At 42.7% G+C, this 16125-nt stretch overlaps 1 protein-coding gene across 8 annotated transcripts in view; it reads right to left on the reverse strand.

The window, feature by feature from the left end:
* LOC122564952 (centrosome-associated protein 350-like) overlaps nucleotides 1–16125 on the reverse strand; it is a 155839-nt gene that overhangs the window by 29624 nt on the left and 110090 nt on the right. For all 8 annotated transcript variants that reach the window (XM_043720497.1, XM_043720498.1, XM_043720496.1 and 5 more), the window contains 4 exons: nucleotides 11784–11871; nucleotides 10609–10755; nucleotides 8726–8916; nucleotides 5296–5471 (listed from right to left, as the gene is read on the reverse strand). In XM_043720497.1, coding sequence (XP_043576432.1) covers nucleotides 5296–5471; nucleotides 8726–8916; nucleotides 10609–10755; nucleotides 11784–11871 — 602 coding nt within the window. The remainder of the gene's footprint in view (nucleotides 1–5295; nucleotides 5472–8725; nucleotides 8917–10608; nucleotides 10756–11783; nucleotides 11872–16125) is intronic.

The raw sequence follows: 16125 nt of genomic DNA on the forward strand, positions 1-16125 counted from the left end.
CCTCCCTAGCTTCCCAGAGAATCCTCGGATAAATCCCATCCAGCCCAGGGGACTTGTTTACTTTCATTCCTTCTAGAATTGATAACATCTGTACGTAACTAACTCAATCCTTTCTAATCTAATATCTCGTACCTCATTCTTCTCCTCAACAATACCCTCCTTTTCCTGAGTGAAAACCGATGAGAAATGTTCATTTAGCACCTCTCCGATCTCCAAAGGGTCCACACACAACTTCCCACTTTTGTCTTTTACCTGCCCTATTCCTACCCTCATCATCCTTTTATTCCTCACAAACCTATAGAAAGCTTTAGGGTTCTCCTTTATTCTATTTGCTAAAGACTGCTCATGTCCTCTCTTTGCTCTTCTTAACTCTCTCTAAATCCTTCTTAGCTGATCTGTAACTCTCCATTGCCTTATCTGACCCATCTTGCCTCATCAAGGCATAAGCCTCCTTCTTCTTCGTAACAAGAGATGCAATTTCTGTAGTAAACCACGGTTCCCTTACCTTATCACTTCCTCCCTGCCTGACAGGGACATAACTATCAAGGACATGCAATATCTATTCCTTAAACCAGCTCCACATTTCCATTGTCTGCATCCCCCGCATTTCGCTACCCCATCCTATGCATCCTAATTCTTGCCTAATTGTGTTATAATTGCCCTTGCCCCATCAATAACTCTTGATCTGTGGCATGTACCCATCCCTTTCCATCGCTAAACTAAACATAACTGAATTATGGTCACTCTCTCCAAAGTGCTCACCTACAACTAAATCAAACACCTGACAAATCATTACCAAGCACCAGATCCAGTGTGGCCTCCCCTCTTGTCCGCCCTTTGACATACTGTGTCAGGAAACCCTCCTGTACGCATTGGACAAAAACTGATCCATCCAACATACTGGAGTTATAGCATTTCCAGTCAATGTTGGAGAAGTTAAAGTCCCCCATAATGACCACCCTGTTCCTTTCGCTCCTACCCAGAATAATTTTGCTAATCCTCTCTACAACCTCCCTGGAACTCTGTGGAGGCCTGTAATAGACTCCAAGCAGTGTCACCTCTCCTCTCCTGTTTCTAACCTCAGCCCACCTTACCTCAGTAGATGAGTCCTCATCAAAGGTTCTCTCAGCCACCGTTATACTATCCTTGACTAACAAGGCCATGCCTCCCCCTCTTTTACCGCCTTGCCTGTTCTTAATGAAAGATCTAAACCCTGGAATCTGCAACATCCATTCTTCACCCTGCTCTATCCATGTCTCCGAAATGGCCACAACATCGAAGTTGCAGATACCTATCCATGCTGCAAGCTCACCTACCTTATTTCGGATACTTCTGACGTTGAAGTAGACACGCTTCAAACCACTTCGCTGTCTGCCAGCACATTCCTGTGACCCTGAAATCCTGTCCCTGTCCTTCCCAGTCTCATCCTCCTGTGCATTGCAACTATACCTCCGGTTCCCATCTTGTTGTTCAACATTTGAGGTATCTTGCCCTTCCAGGGTAATCTGAGGGAGAGTGGGCACTATTCCCGAAAGGTCTGAAAAGTCAAGAAAGACTGCTTCCCCACGGAGAGCATGGTGGAAGGCCAGAGCTCTCTCCTTCAAAACGAGTTTGAGGTTAGTGTCAAATGAAATTTCAGAACTATTCTAGAGTAAGGGGTTAAGGGATAGGGAATTACATTGGGGGGGTGGAGAACATAAGTGAAGATAAAGATCAGCCAAATTCTCACTAAATGTCAAGGCAGTTGCCTTGAGAGGTGGAATGCCTCCTCCTGCAAAGTTAGAAATCATTGACAGTACAGTACAGACCTATTCAACTCATCAGGCCCATGCCAGTCATTAATACTCCTCCCAGCCCACTATCTGAAGCTATCAACATACCCACCTATTTCCTGGACCTTCATGTCTTTATTTACATTCCGCTAAAGTGCAACAATGCTATTCACTTCAACTACATCCTGTTTTAGTAAGCTCCATATTCTGGTTATTCTCTGGATAAAGAGTTTTCCCCCAAAATTCTTTATTAGATGTACTAATACCATCTTATATTCCCACCTGGTTTACTAAGATCCTTTGGGGAAGGAAATCTTCCACCTTTACCTGGTCTAGCCTACATGTGACTCCAGACCTACAGCAATGTGGTTGATTCCTGACTCCCCTCTAATGGTCTAGAAAGTAACTCAGTTCAAGAACAATGAACGTGTGACAATAACTGGCATACTCAGCAACACGGACATCCCAGGAATGAAAAAAAAACTAAAACTAGTTCTGGCCTCAGTTTCATGTGAAAATCTTACTCCCCTTTTAACCTGCCAAACCCTTTTACAATGTTATTGACCAATAACTAGTCACCCCTCAGTCTTCTCCTTTCTCGAGAAATGAACCCCAGCCAAATTGGTCCATCTCTCTTGATTAGATTCACCATTTAGTTTTTGTGTGAGCTACTTCCGATTAATCTCTATCTCTGTCAAGCCCAGCATTCCAAACACCAGAGCAAAGCCCCTAAATCAATCTTATTTAATGATAAAAAGCATGCCAACAATCCCAGTGGAAAGTGCCCCTGAAGAGGCTCCTAATGCACAATGTGAAATTTTGCCAAGGGATATTGTCACACAATAAACACATAATGGCTGGCAGCGATTGGCAAGTTCTCAAATCTCTTACAGAGAGTTCAGTAGCAATTAGTTCTGCCTTATTTATGCCAGACTGAAGCCACAGAATATTGGGTATTAAAAAGCAACATAAGTTACCCTCATCCTCTTAAAATGCTAACTGAAAATAACAGAAAGCCATGCTAATTAATTCTGTGCAGACTATTGTCGTCTCCAACTTCCTTTTACTGCTCCTCGTGGATATTAATGGTGGACAATGGAACATTTTTGTTACAAACCTCCTTGCAAACAAATTTCCTACACCCCAACTAAATATTTCATACAGTCGACACAGTCGCACACTCATCTTCTATGTGAGAAGATCATGGGTTCAAACTCCTGGCTATTGTTCTCCTCACTTTCGGGGCTCTCTCTATGAGATATGAAACCAGGCTCTATGCTCAATATAAAATCGCAGGCAGGTGGGACTAGCTTAATTTGGGATTATGGCCAGCATGGACTAGTTGGACCGAAGGGTCTGTTTCTGCGCTGTATGACTCTGTGACTCCATCCTGGTTCAAAGACTCAAAGAAGTACACTTCTCTCACATCATATTTGTCCTTTAGCTAACAGGACTGCTCGTAGATGATCTGATTGTTTTTTTTTGTTGGAGCTTTCTATGTACAAATTGGCTGTTCCATTGACAAGAATTTAAGAAACAGGCCACTGGCTAGTGTGAATTGAAGTTGTGAAAGATGCTAGTTAAACATTCTTTTATAGATGAGTATGTCACTGGCTAGGCCAGGACTTATTGCCCATCCCTAATTGCCCAGAGGGCAGGTAAGAGTCAACCACATTGCTGTGGGTCAGGAGTCACATGTAGGCCAGACCAGGTAAGGATGGCAGCTTCCTTCCCTGAAGGACATTAATGAATCAGATGAGTTTTTCCTTGCCAATGGTCATCATCAGACCCAAATTCACCCATCTGCTGTGACAGGATTCAAACCCAGGTCCCCAGAACATTTCCTGGATCTCTGATTTAACAGTCTAGCAATAAGGCCATTGCCTCCACTCATCTATCTTTCTTCTTAGACGATGTTGAGAGATTTATCATGAATTTGAGGCAGATTGGGTCTGTTTTGCCCACACACCACTTACCCTGCGATCACCTCACTTGCACCATGGCCCCCCACCATCTTGGATTGTTGCTGAGCTAAGTCTGTGCAATATTTCTGGACCCACAAAGTGTGATCGAGAGACAACAGGTTATAGCCAGGCAGCCCAAATCAAAAGTAGGGCACTTCAGAATGGAAATGAACCATTGCAATTAGTCCAGATTTCCTCACTTGGCAATGAACTCCAGTCTGGCTTTTCAATTTGCCAGTTCCCTTTAAACCATCAGGCCAGCTTTTAATCACAAGGTCATAGAGATGTACAACATGGAACTAGACCCTTTGGTCCAACTTGTCCATGCCGACCATTAATCTGAAATTCATCTAGTCCCATTTGCCTGCATTTGGCCCATATCCCTCTAAACCCTTTCTATTCATATACCCATCCAGATGCCTTTTAAATGTTGTAATTGTACCAACCTCCACCACTTCCTCTGGCAGCTCATTCCATACATGCACTACCCTCTGCATGAAAACATTGCCCCTTATATCCCTTTTAAATCTTTCCCCTTTCACCTTAAACTGATGACCTCTAGTTTTGGACTCCCCTGCCCCAGGGAAAACACTTTGTTTGTTTACCCTATCCATGCACCTCATGATTTTATAAACTTCTATAAGGTAACCCTTCAGCGTCCGACGCTCCAGGGAAAACAGCCCTAGCCTATTCAATCTCTCCCTATAGTTCAAACCCTCTAATCCTGGCAACATCCTTGTAAATCTTTTCTGAACTCTTTCAAGTTTCACAGCAGCAAAACCAGAGTTGAACACAGTATTCCAGAAGTGGCCTCACCAATGTCCTGTACAGCTGCGCTGTGATCTACCAATTCTTATACTCAAGCAAATAACATTTTCTGAAGAAGTCAGACTTTGTGAATTGTGTTCCTGAATTCTCTCAGAAGGAAGCAGAGTTTTTGAGTATTTTTAAGGCATGGGTATTTAGATTTTTTTATCAGCATGAGGACTGGTGAAAAGGTATGGGAGGTTAAGAACGAATGTGCAGTATTCAGATCAGCCACAAAATGATTGACTGGCAGGGCAGGTACAGGGGGGGCTGAATGGCCTATTTCTGCATATGTTGCTGTTGTAGAATAGGGCTATATCTGCTTTAAAGTGCAGCTAAATCCTCCCATTTAGTTATCACTTCAACAGTAGGAGAGGGACTTGATACTGAATACTTCCTCTTAGTGTTCCAACCCAGTTCATGGTTGGAGATTGGGAGGTGGAACGGGGTTTGGGGCAAACGGATGTGTTTGTGTGTGTGGGTGCAGTTGCAGGAGGAAATGATTGCAATGGGGAAAGTGGGAAATGAATAGTAGCAAGAACCTTTGATAAAATGAGAAATCAGAACATAAGCCAAAAAGATCACATGAAGTTCTCACACACCTCCTACAGGCCAGGCAAAGAACTGCAGTTGCAAATGTCAGGGAGGTGCTGACACATGCTTTGTTATTGTATGTTATTGTTATCTGAAGGCCAGAGTCTGTGCAAGAGAACACATTAAATATGAGACACAATATTTCTGCTGAATCTTACCAGTCTCTGTTTTGCCTGGATCTATCTCCTGGGCTAGTGGACTGCAAGGAGCAACAGTGCCCGACTCAGTCCTGTGGACAGCCAGCTCCTCTGCATCGCAGCGTTGTTTCCACTCCAGCAAATCCTCAGCTTGTCGCCGACGTTTGATCAGCTCCTTCTCTTTCTTCGTCAAGAACCTGGGAAAAGCAATGAGGAAAGCCCCATTCCAGCTCCTCAGTCGCACAGGAACCAACAGAGGTAACATGCAACATTCCCCAAGACTAGCTTCTTCATAGAATCATAGAATCCCTACAGTGTGGAAACAGGCGCTTTGTCCCAACAAGTCCACACTGACCCTCTGAAGAATGGTCACCTATCCACACCCTATATTTACCCCTGATGAAGGACTTATGTCTGAAACATCGATTCTCCTGCTCCTCGGATGCTCCCTGACCTGCTGTGCTTTTTCAGCACTACATTCTCGACCTTATATTTATCCCTGACTAATGAGCCTAACCTACACATCCCTGAACACGATGAGCAATTTAGCATGGCCAATCCACCCTAACTTACACATATTTGGATTGTGAGAGGAAACCAGACCACCCGGAGGAAACCCATGCAGACATGGGGAGAATGTGCAAACTCCACACAGACAGTCGCCCGAGGCTAGAATCGAAGCTGGGCCCCTGGCGCTCTGAGGCAGCAGTGCTAATCACTGAGCCACCATGCCCCACTTCTTCTTTACTTGTCCCCCAACACTACTATGCCCACCTTCCTACCCCACTCCATCGCGTCCACCTTTCCTGAGATCAACAGGGGGAGGTCATGGCCTACTGGCATTCTCACTCAACAATTAATCCAGAGGCCCTGATAATCTTCTGGGGACTCAGGTTTGATTCTTGCAATGGAGTTTGAATTCAAGAAAAATCAATTCTCGTGATGACCATGAAACCAGTGTATATTGTCAGAGAAAAAAAAACTGGCTTATGAATATCCTTTAGGGATCCATATCCGATCTGGCCTACATGTGACTCCTGACCCACAGCAATGTGGTTGACATTTCACTGGCCTCTGGGAAATTAGGGATGGGCAATAAATACTGGCCTAGCCAGTGATGCCAAAATCTCATGAATGAATAATAAAAAAATGGGAGAAACAGGCTATCTGATGCCAGGCCTCAGCCAAAATCCCTTTGTCCTAGGCTTCCAGTAGAGGTGGTTGCACCATATCCCCTTCACTCACCTTATCACCAACATTAGCTTAAAGTGCCAACTTGCAGCTGAGTTAAAATTCTCAAAAGTTCAAAGACCACCTTTCCTTAGCCTATGCTGGTGTAAGGATGTCATGATTATTTGGAGATATAAGTGAGAAAATGGAAATTGGATGACTTCATTGCAGGGAAAGAGCCAGCTGTTTGTTTATTATAATTCAAAGGAAAAGCAAAACTGTGCGATGTTGCCTTACTGGTTACTGAAGAATATGTAACAATTGGAAGAAGCTGGGTTTGATACATTTGTGGGACTAGTTGGTACCAGGGTTGAAATTAAACTACTCAGCAACAGCTTTTAGGTTGGTTTTAAGTAGCTGTCTGTCACAGAATGGAGAAGAGAGGGGGCACTTGGGCTCTCAGACCTCCAAACTCCTGCTAGCAAGCCAGAACACTCTCTCTGCTTCTGAAAAATTAAAGGGAAATAATGTTCAAAGATTCTTAAAGGATACAAAAACAAAACCCTTCTAACACAAGCTGAGACCTAGGTCTAACTGACCTGATACTGAATTGAAGATTGCCACAAAGTTGGAAACAAAGTAATAACATCATCAGAAGAACTCTGTGAAATTCTCTTCATTTCCCTTCATGGGCACGTGATGCACAGACATTGTTTCTTTTTGCCTGTGTTTTCCACCCACAGTATCCCCACATCCCATGCATGAATAAAATGAAAAGGTAGTTGTTTCCCTGTACCACAGCACACAGGCCTTATAGTTCGCTACATTTCAAGAAGGTGGTGGCAACAAACAGACCACATGGAGAGGTGTAGACCCGGTTTAGCTGCACACCAAAAAGAATAGAGGACGAGTGGGCATATTCTTCCCATTGTTCCAGAGAGAATTTAGGTAACACCTCATCATGATTTAGTTTGATTTATTCATGTCACGTGTACCGAGATTCAGTGAAAAATGTTGTTTTGCTTGATCTATAGGTAAATCGTACAAAATGTCTTAGGGTAGCAGAACAAGGTGCAGAACACTGTTACAAACACAGAGAAGGTGCAGAGATCAACATTAACATTTGAGAGTCCATTCAGAAGTCTGATAACAGCAGCGAAGAAGCTGATCTTGAATCTGTTCCTAAGTGTATTCATAATTTTATATCTCTGCCCAACATAAGAGAGTGGAAGAGAATATAACCAGGGAAGGAGGTGTCTGATTATATTGGTTGCTTTCCAGCATGAAAAGGGTGAGAAAGGTGCATGGAACTCTGTCCAACAAAAAAGCATGGGCTGCTGGCTCAATTTATCATTTTAAATGTGAGGTTGAGAAATTTGTGTTCACCAGGGGCATTAAGTAAATTGGAGGCAAAGTGAGTTATGGAGTTGAGACACAGATCAGAAAGACTTGCATTTACTATGCTTACAACCACGATACATTCCAAAGCATCTCAAAAATGAAAGGCTGAATAGACTGGGGCTATTTTCCCTGGAGCTGAGGAGATTGATGGGTGACTTTATAGAGGTTTATAAAATCATGAGGGGCATGGATAGGGTGTATAGCCAAGGATTTTTTCCAAGTGTGGGGAGCCCAAAACTAGAGGACATGGTTTAAGGTGAGAGGATAAAGAAGAAAAAGGGGCTTAAGGGGCAATGTTTTCATGCAGAGGGTGGTGCGTGTATGAAATGAGCTGCCAGGCGTAATGGTGGTGGCTGGTACATTTACAACATTTAAAAGGCATCTGGATGGGTATATGAATAGGAAGGGTTTGGAGGGATCTGGGCCTAATGCTGTAAAATGGGATTGGATTAATTTAGGATATCTGGTCAGCGTGGACAAGTTGGACCAAGGGGTCTGTTTCCATGCTGTGCATCTCTACCACTCTAAGTACTTTCTTGTTGGATGTGAAATCCAAACAATAATTTATGATGCTAGGTCAGTGACTCAAAATCTGAACATTGTTGGTCTCCAGAGGTTCTCCCATGCCTGTTGCGTATATCCAGTACTTTCTTTTCTCATTTCAGATTTCAACCATGTTTGAAGTATTGAAGTACTTTACTCTGTCTAAGGAAATGTAACCATAATGGCATTGACCAGGAGAACAGACTTGAGGGACGAAATGGCCTCCCCTTTTTATCTGCCTGTGCAAGGATCTGAAACAATTAGATCCTCCATCATACTTGTATCTGATTCCAGTGAATGGGCCAATGATCAGTGCGCGTTGACCGAATTGACTCACCTTTCATCCAACCTGCTGTGCATCTTCTTCAGTTGCTTCATAGCGATGCTGTCCTCGCTCCCAGAGGCTGACAGAGAAGAGCAGCTCCATTCATCAAGGTCGGGAATCCTGGGACTGAATTCCGGACTTGCTGAGCCCTCAGAGTGACTGACAACTGCTGAGTCAAGCAAGATGTCCCTCGATCCCAAAACCTAAACATAGAGTGCCAAAAACCAGGCAAGGTGGAAGGGGTAATCAATGTAACCACCGCCACAGGAGCTGCTACCTGAACTGGACAGATTCCCTGACTCCCGGAACAAAGGAATGGTACAAATTATGTCCCATAAAGTGAAATATACTACCTTGCATTTTTATTCATATTTCCACTTGTAGCAAATGCCTTTTGCAAGTCATTTTGCTGCATTTTTCCACAACTCTCACCCGCTCACAAATCTGCAGCTCAACCGAGCAGCCAGTCTTCCAGCAGGGACAGCATACTATTCAACCACAAGATGCATCACTGAATCATCATGCGTCTTGGATTTACCCGACTACAGAATTCATCGTAGCCATAACTCCTGTCAGCCGGGGTCCTTCCCAGCACAGTGAGGCATCACTGGGCGTGTTTGGACTCAGGATTCATCACTGATTCATTTTGTCTTTTAAGTCCAAGAAATTGAGGGCGCCCTGTAGCACTTTGGTTAGGAACTCATCCCAGATCAAGCTGCTCATCTTATGGCTCGGCACCGTGGCTCAGTGGTTAGCACTGCTGCTTCACAGCACCAGAGACCCTGGCTCAATTTCACCCTTGGACCACAGTCTGTGTGGAGTTTACACGTTCTCCCCCGGGTCTGTGTGGATTTCCTCCCACAGTCCAAAGATGTGCTAAATTGCCCATAGTGTGCAGGGATGTGCAGGTTAAGTGTTTCACCCTTGGACCACAGTCTGTGTGGAGTTTACACGTTCTCCCCGGGTCTGTGTGGATTTCCTCCCACAGTCCAAAGATGTGCTAAATTGCCCATAGTGTGCAGGGATGTGCAGGTTAAGTGCATTAGCTATGGTAAAACCCCATTTGTGATTATGGGGATGAGGTAGGATGCCCTTCGGAGGGTTGTTGCAGACTTGAACGGCCAAATGGCCTCTTTCAGTACTGTAGTGCTTCTATGATTCAAATTGGACCACTGATTAATATGGCAACACTGGAAGCATTTATTTTGAGACTCACTGGGAGCTTTGTGAGGGTGTGTATAAGATTCACATGACTGCTAAGGCCTAACAACAGCAGCGTGCAGCTTTGTTGCACCTTGAACAAACTGACATAGACTGACACTAAGCCACATAAGATGATAATAGAACAAATGACCAATAGCTTGGCCTGAGAAGGTGATTTGAAGTCGTGTCTTAAAGAGTGAAGAGAAACTGAGAGGATTAGGGAAGGTATTCCAGAGCTTCGGGTTAAAATCAGAATGAGTGACATTCAGAGATTCAGTGTTGTTGGGTTAGAGGGGGCCAGCTCTGTAGATGCCAATAAAATAACGTTGCCTAACCTGCAGTCATGAGAGACAGAGACAACGGGCGGTAGTTTAACCTGAGGGTCATCATGCCTCAGGTAGTGGGAAAAGTTGAGAATTCTTCATGGCAATTTCAGCTAGTGTGAGACTTGAACCCTCGCTGTTGGTGTTATATTTCATTGTAAAACAGCTCTTTAGCCAACTGAGCTACACCCTTGAAACTAGTCTAGGTACATGAGCTCAAAGGTGATAGGCAAGTGAGGCTTGGTATAGGTTGGGTTGTGGAGAAGTAGAGTTTTGTAACAGTTGAACTCAATGGAGAATGGAGGTTGATCAGGAGAACTTTGGCAACAGTTGGATTTGCAAAAGTAACAAAGTCTTTTTTCCTCATACCTGGGGATCCATTGCTGATCTATCTAACTGGCACTGGAGGTGTGCAGTTGTCTGATGAATCCTGAAGATCTCTTGCTGCTGCTTTAGGAGCAGCTTCCTCTCCTGATGGGCTGCTTTGTAAACATTCTGGAGATGCCTGATCTCTGCCTGGGCACAGGAATGGAGAAGCAAAGTCAGGACAGATCACTGTGATACACCCATTGGCATCCAGACAGAAGCTGGACCATGCAAGATGCAAAAAACAAAGTCATGAACAAAGCCTTTAAGTGGAAACTTTCACTATCTCAGGATATTCTAAAGCACTTGACATTTTCGAAGTGCAGTCATTGTTGAAGTGTGGAAAGATGCAGGTAATTTTTGTACAGCAAGATCCCACAAACAGTCATGAGATTATATCAGTTAATCTGTTCTGTTGAGGTGGAATTGAGGAATAAATATTGCACAGGACAATGGAAAGAACACCACCGCTCTTCATCAATCATGAGATCTTTTACCGCCACCTGAGGGGACAGACCTCAATTCAACTTCTCATCAAGGCAATCCCTCTGACAGTGCAGCACTCCCTCAGACTGCACTGGAATGTCAGCCTGGGGCCTGTGCTCAGCCGTCAGCAGTGGGAGAGGAACCCACAAATCTTGTGACTTGGGGCTATGCTTGTAAATAGAAATTTTATTACTCGTCTATGATTAATGGGATGACCACCAGCTTTAGCCTAGAGATGACTGGAATGACTTTGACCAAGTGAATTTCCAAATGTGACTGCTAATTTCCATGTATCCGTAAGATATAAGAAATAGGAATGTGAGTAGGCCTTGAGCCTGCTCCACCATTCAATGGCAGATCCGACATTCTTCATATCCTGTATTTTCTCTGTAACTGCTGATTCCCCAACTGACCAAGGAGCTATCTATTTCACCCTTAAGTATACACAAGGACACTGCCCCTAAAGCTCTCTATGGCAAGGAGTTCCAAAGACACTCAACTATCTGAGAGAGAAAAAGGGGAGGGGAGAGAGAGAGAGAGGAGCAAAAGAGAGGGGGGAGAGAGAGAGGCGAGGAAGAAGAATGGGGGAGAAGAAAAGAAGGAGTAGAGAGGGGACAAGAGACAAGGGACTGGAAAGGGGAGAGGGAATGATCGTTCATGAAGGAATAAAGAGACTTCCCAATTTTTCTCACCTTCTCCTGTTGTAGCTTCATCAGGATCTCCCGCTGCTTCTGGATAATGGCTGGCATTTTGTCATCTTGTCCTTTGTCCCGAAGATGTCTATGAAATCAATCAATTCAGTGGAAGTGTATTAAATGTTCTTTACCTGCCAATGATAATCTGCACCCATATATATGGTTAGGTAATTAGCCAGAGTTCTGGCAGGGCTGGAGTTGCCTTCTCTCTCTATTAGAGATGCAGAATTGAATCAATAGCTGAAGGAGGAACACTCACTAACTAATACTAACTAATTTGGGCTTTATATTTTAGATTTACGAGTTAGTTTGTCTAACCTGGTCAATTTTATAATATGTGTTTTTTTTCCTAAACACATATTTTGCTATTCTAACGGGTCCAAGAGGCCATTTTGTTCCAATACATTATTTTTGAAAGAAGCTATTTTGTGCTGTCACACAGTTCCACCAACAATCTCAAAACATTGACCAACTAAATTCTGAGTAGTAACCAGCTAGCCTCAGTATTATGTGATGGAGTTTTATAATACATTATTATCATTTAGGAGTTTGGTTTCTAAAGTAGAGGTAAATGGGTTTTGGTTTCAATTCTTTGGAGGGGACTTCTTAAAAAAGAGAAGAGAAAAGAAGATCAATATTTTTGATCAGAGAGGTTAAAACAGTCTTTCCAAAAAAACATGTGACTTAGGTTAAGTGACTAGCAATCTACCTGGGAAGTTAAATGCAAATTATTTATAAAAACAATTTGTCAGAAGCAAGCTGAGTTCAGATGAGCAAGGGCAGCTTTTAATTTTGTAGAATTATCCAAGCTATGAAAGTTTAGTTTGTCAACATCTCCAGGTTATAAGAATGTAGTTCGGAGAAGTCTTCAAGCTGTGAGAGTTTGAAAGAAACCTTCAGATCATCAGAGCTGGAAAGAAGCATCTCGGTCATCAGAGCTGGAGAAATACTTTTCAGCCGTCCAAGAATGACAGCCAGCTAGGTCAATCAGTCAGTCTGGGTCATACCTGCTAAATGTGCAGTTGAGTAAGTGATCTTAAAATAATGATAGCTCCCTAGGTTTGAGTATCTGTAAAGAATATTGCTGAGAATAGAGTTGAACCTTAACTTTACCTGTTTATGTTAAGATCCTACTGAATTGCTATTTATTTAAAACATGCAACTTTATGAAAAAATTTCTTTAATAAATATGCATTCTTTTGTTAAAGTATATTGGCAGTCTGACAGCTAGCCTGCTAGAACGTTTTCAACGACTGACCACCACAATAAACAAATTGCAAAAATACAATTTATGATCAATGTTCCCTCTAAGCTGTGAGTGTGTGCAGCCGCTCTGATATTCCGTGTAGGGCAATCAGTTGATCACGGCATTGATTCCCATCTCTGGAAGTCCCTGTCACATGTGGGTCAGTTAGAAATTTAGATGGAACACTGTTTATGAAGCATTGTTTGCTCATTTTAAGATAAGATGAACATCTATGAAACTCCATTTAGGGTAAGAGACTACATATGTACAAATTCAGATCCAATCAAACCAATCAATACCACATTATTACTAAATTGGATTTCAACAATACGTTTTAATTACTGGTGGTTAATGCTGTAAGGAGTATAAAAAAAGGGTCCACAGTGCTATTCCTGAGAATTCCCAAGAATCCAATGGTAGGTGAAGTGTCATTCTGCCTCAAGCTAGGATTCAATTTGACTGAGTTTTTGGGGACAGTCTGTCATTGTCAAAACTAAAGGCATTTTGTTTTGAGGAAGAGAAAGGTTTCCTCTCAACAAACTGGGTTTTGTATTCAGTATTGAAGCCCATTTTAGATTTCTGGTAACTCCTTTGTTCATTACTCAAACAGTCTTGATTTATTAGATGACTGTATAATTTTGTTCCATTATGTTCAGTCAAGTTTGATATTGTTCATTAACTCAGTGTCCTGGTCTTGCCAAATGGTGTATCTCTTTTAAAGTTGAAGGATCTAAACTACAGAGTTTGCAGAGATTAATTTAAAACTTTAAATGAGGGGAGTTCAACCAAATTTAATCATTCTGAATTGTCTAAATCCCTTTCTAAAACACACAATATGAATCATGGTGTAAGGCCCAGAGGGGGTCTCCAAGGACTGCCACAACTGGAACAGGGGTTGCCATTATTCTGCACAACATTCTAGCTGTGTAGATAATGGAGCTAACCAATCTGGAGCTATATGTATCATGGACAAGACTGATGCCTCCCATTATATTGCATCTTATCTAACAAAATAGTTAACATCATACCATCCTGACTTGAGTCTATATCATTGGTCTTTCACTGTCAATGGATCAAAATCTTGGCATCCCCTCCTGAACACTTTGGGGTGGACCTCCAGCAGTTCTGATAGATGGTTCACCACCACTTTCACAAGAACAGTGATGCTTGGGGTGATAGATGCTGGCCCGGTCAGTGATGCCTGCATCCCATGAACAAAAATAAAAGAGGGTTCCTGCAACTGAGGGCATTAAGTGCCAGAAAACTGGGGTGACCCTTTTGGGGCCTGGAATTACCCCTTTCCTGAGCACTAAAACCACCTGCTATGCTCCACCCATGCCCCTGCTTTCTGAACCAATGCCACCCCAGCATGATAAAGCTTCTTCATTCCCCTGGCACTCCACCTCCTACCTCAATGTTCCACCTCATCCTCCCCCCTGCACTCCAGTGATCATTTCCCCTACTCTCTATCAGGAAGTACTGATCGACAGAGAATTATCCATAGCTCAGGTGGAGGTTCTGGATGTAGATTCTGGATGCGAGCAAACCCACATCTAGAGAATTATCCAGAATTTTTACACTTCAGAAACAGGCCATTCTCCCAAAAGGCCTGGTGCTTTCACCCTCCCTACTTCAGAGACACCCATCAACAAGTGGTCAGGACTGGGAATGTATTGCCTGAGGATGTGCTGGAGGCAGCTTCAATTGTGACTTTCAATAGAGAATTGGTTCATTATCTAAAGAGACAGAGTTTGCAGGCTATGGAGAGAAGGAAAAGATTAGGATTAGGAGAGTTGCTCTGACAAAGAGATAATGTGGAGATGCTGGTATTGGACTGAGGTGGACAATGTTAAAACTCACACAACACCAGATTTAGTCCAATAGGTTTATTTGGAAGTACAAGTTTTCAGAGCACTGCTCCTTTGTCAGGTAGCTGGCTACTTGACGAAGGAGCAGTGCTCTGAAAGTTTGTACTTCCAAATAAATCTGTTGGACTATAACCTGGTGTTGAAAATGTGTTGCTGGAAAAGGGCAGCAGGTCAGGCAGCATTCAAGGAGCAGGAGAATCGACATTTTGGGCGTGAGTCCTTCTTCAGGAAGAAGGGCTCATGCCCGAAACGTCGATTCTCCTACTCCTTGGATGCTGCCTGACCTGCTGCGCTTTTCCAGCAACACATTTTCAGCTCTGATCTCCAGCATCTGCAGTCCTCACTTTCTCCTATAACCTGGTGTTGTGTGATTTTTTAACTTTCACAGATAGTTGAAACAGTAAGGGTACTTTTCTAAGAAACTAAATCAACTGCGAAAGAAATAATTGAAAGTTGAAAGAGATGCTAGGATTGTTACTGATTCTTATACAACTTGAAGTTTATGTCTCTCACAACACAAAGGAATGTTAATGTATACTGACCATGATCCCTTGGCTTTTGCAGAGATATTTAAACGCTAGGATATTTGGATGCAGCTTGTTAATTCAACCTTAGAAGAATTATTCACATTGCTGGGAAAGGTAAGGTCAATGCAGACCGTGATCAAGAATATAATGATATTGTAATATTTGGAGATTCAAAAGGTATAGTAAGAAATTGTATAAATCCTGTATGAAGAGCGAATGAGTGTAATTAATGTACTTATATTTGTGTTTTGTTGTTAAATGTGTAACGTTTATGTTGTAATCTAGAATGGCAATTCATTTCTCGGGATGGAGGCATCCATATTTATGGATTCTAAGATTTGGAAAATAGAAAATTAGGACAATTATTGGGCTGCAAAAGGTTTACAGTGTGATTTCTTGGAATCCAAGAAAATTGAGTCATTTTCTGATCACTGAAAAAGCCAGTAGCTTTGAAAGACAGTGTCCAGTAAAGTTCTTAAAAGGGAGATAAATCATTGTGTTTATGGCCTGAATTGCAAGATATATAGACTGAGTTTTGTAAGAGGCTTTGTGCTGAAGGTTGACTAAGAACAGCCTCAGAACGTTTGGTATCTGTTCTGTCACAGACTTGTAGCTTGAAAAAAGACATCCGAGCTGGAAGTAGCAAATTCTGTCTCTCTTGAAAAGTGGAAGTTGAAAGAAAGCTGGCAGTTGCTGGA

This window comes from Chiloscyllium plagiosum, chromosome 30 (assembly GCF_004010195.1).
Source record: "Chiloscyllium plagiosum isolate BGI_BamShark_2017 chromosome 30, ASM401019v2, whole genome shotgun sequence".
Lineage (NCBI taxonomy): Eukaryota > Metazoa > Chordata > Chondrichthyes > Orectolobiformes > Hemiscylliidae > Chiloscyllium > Chiloscyllium plagiosum.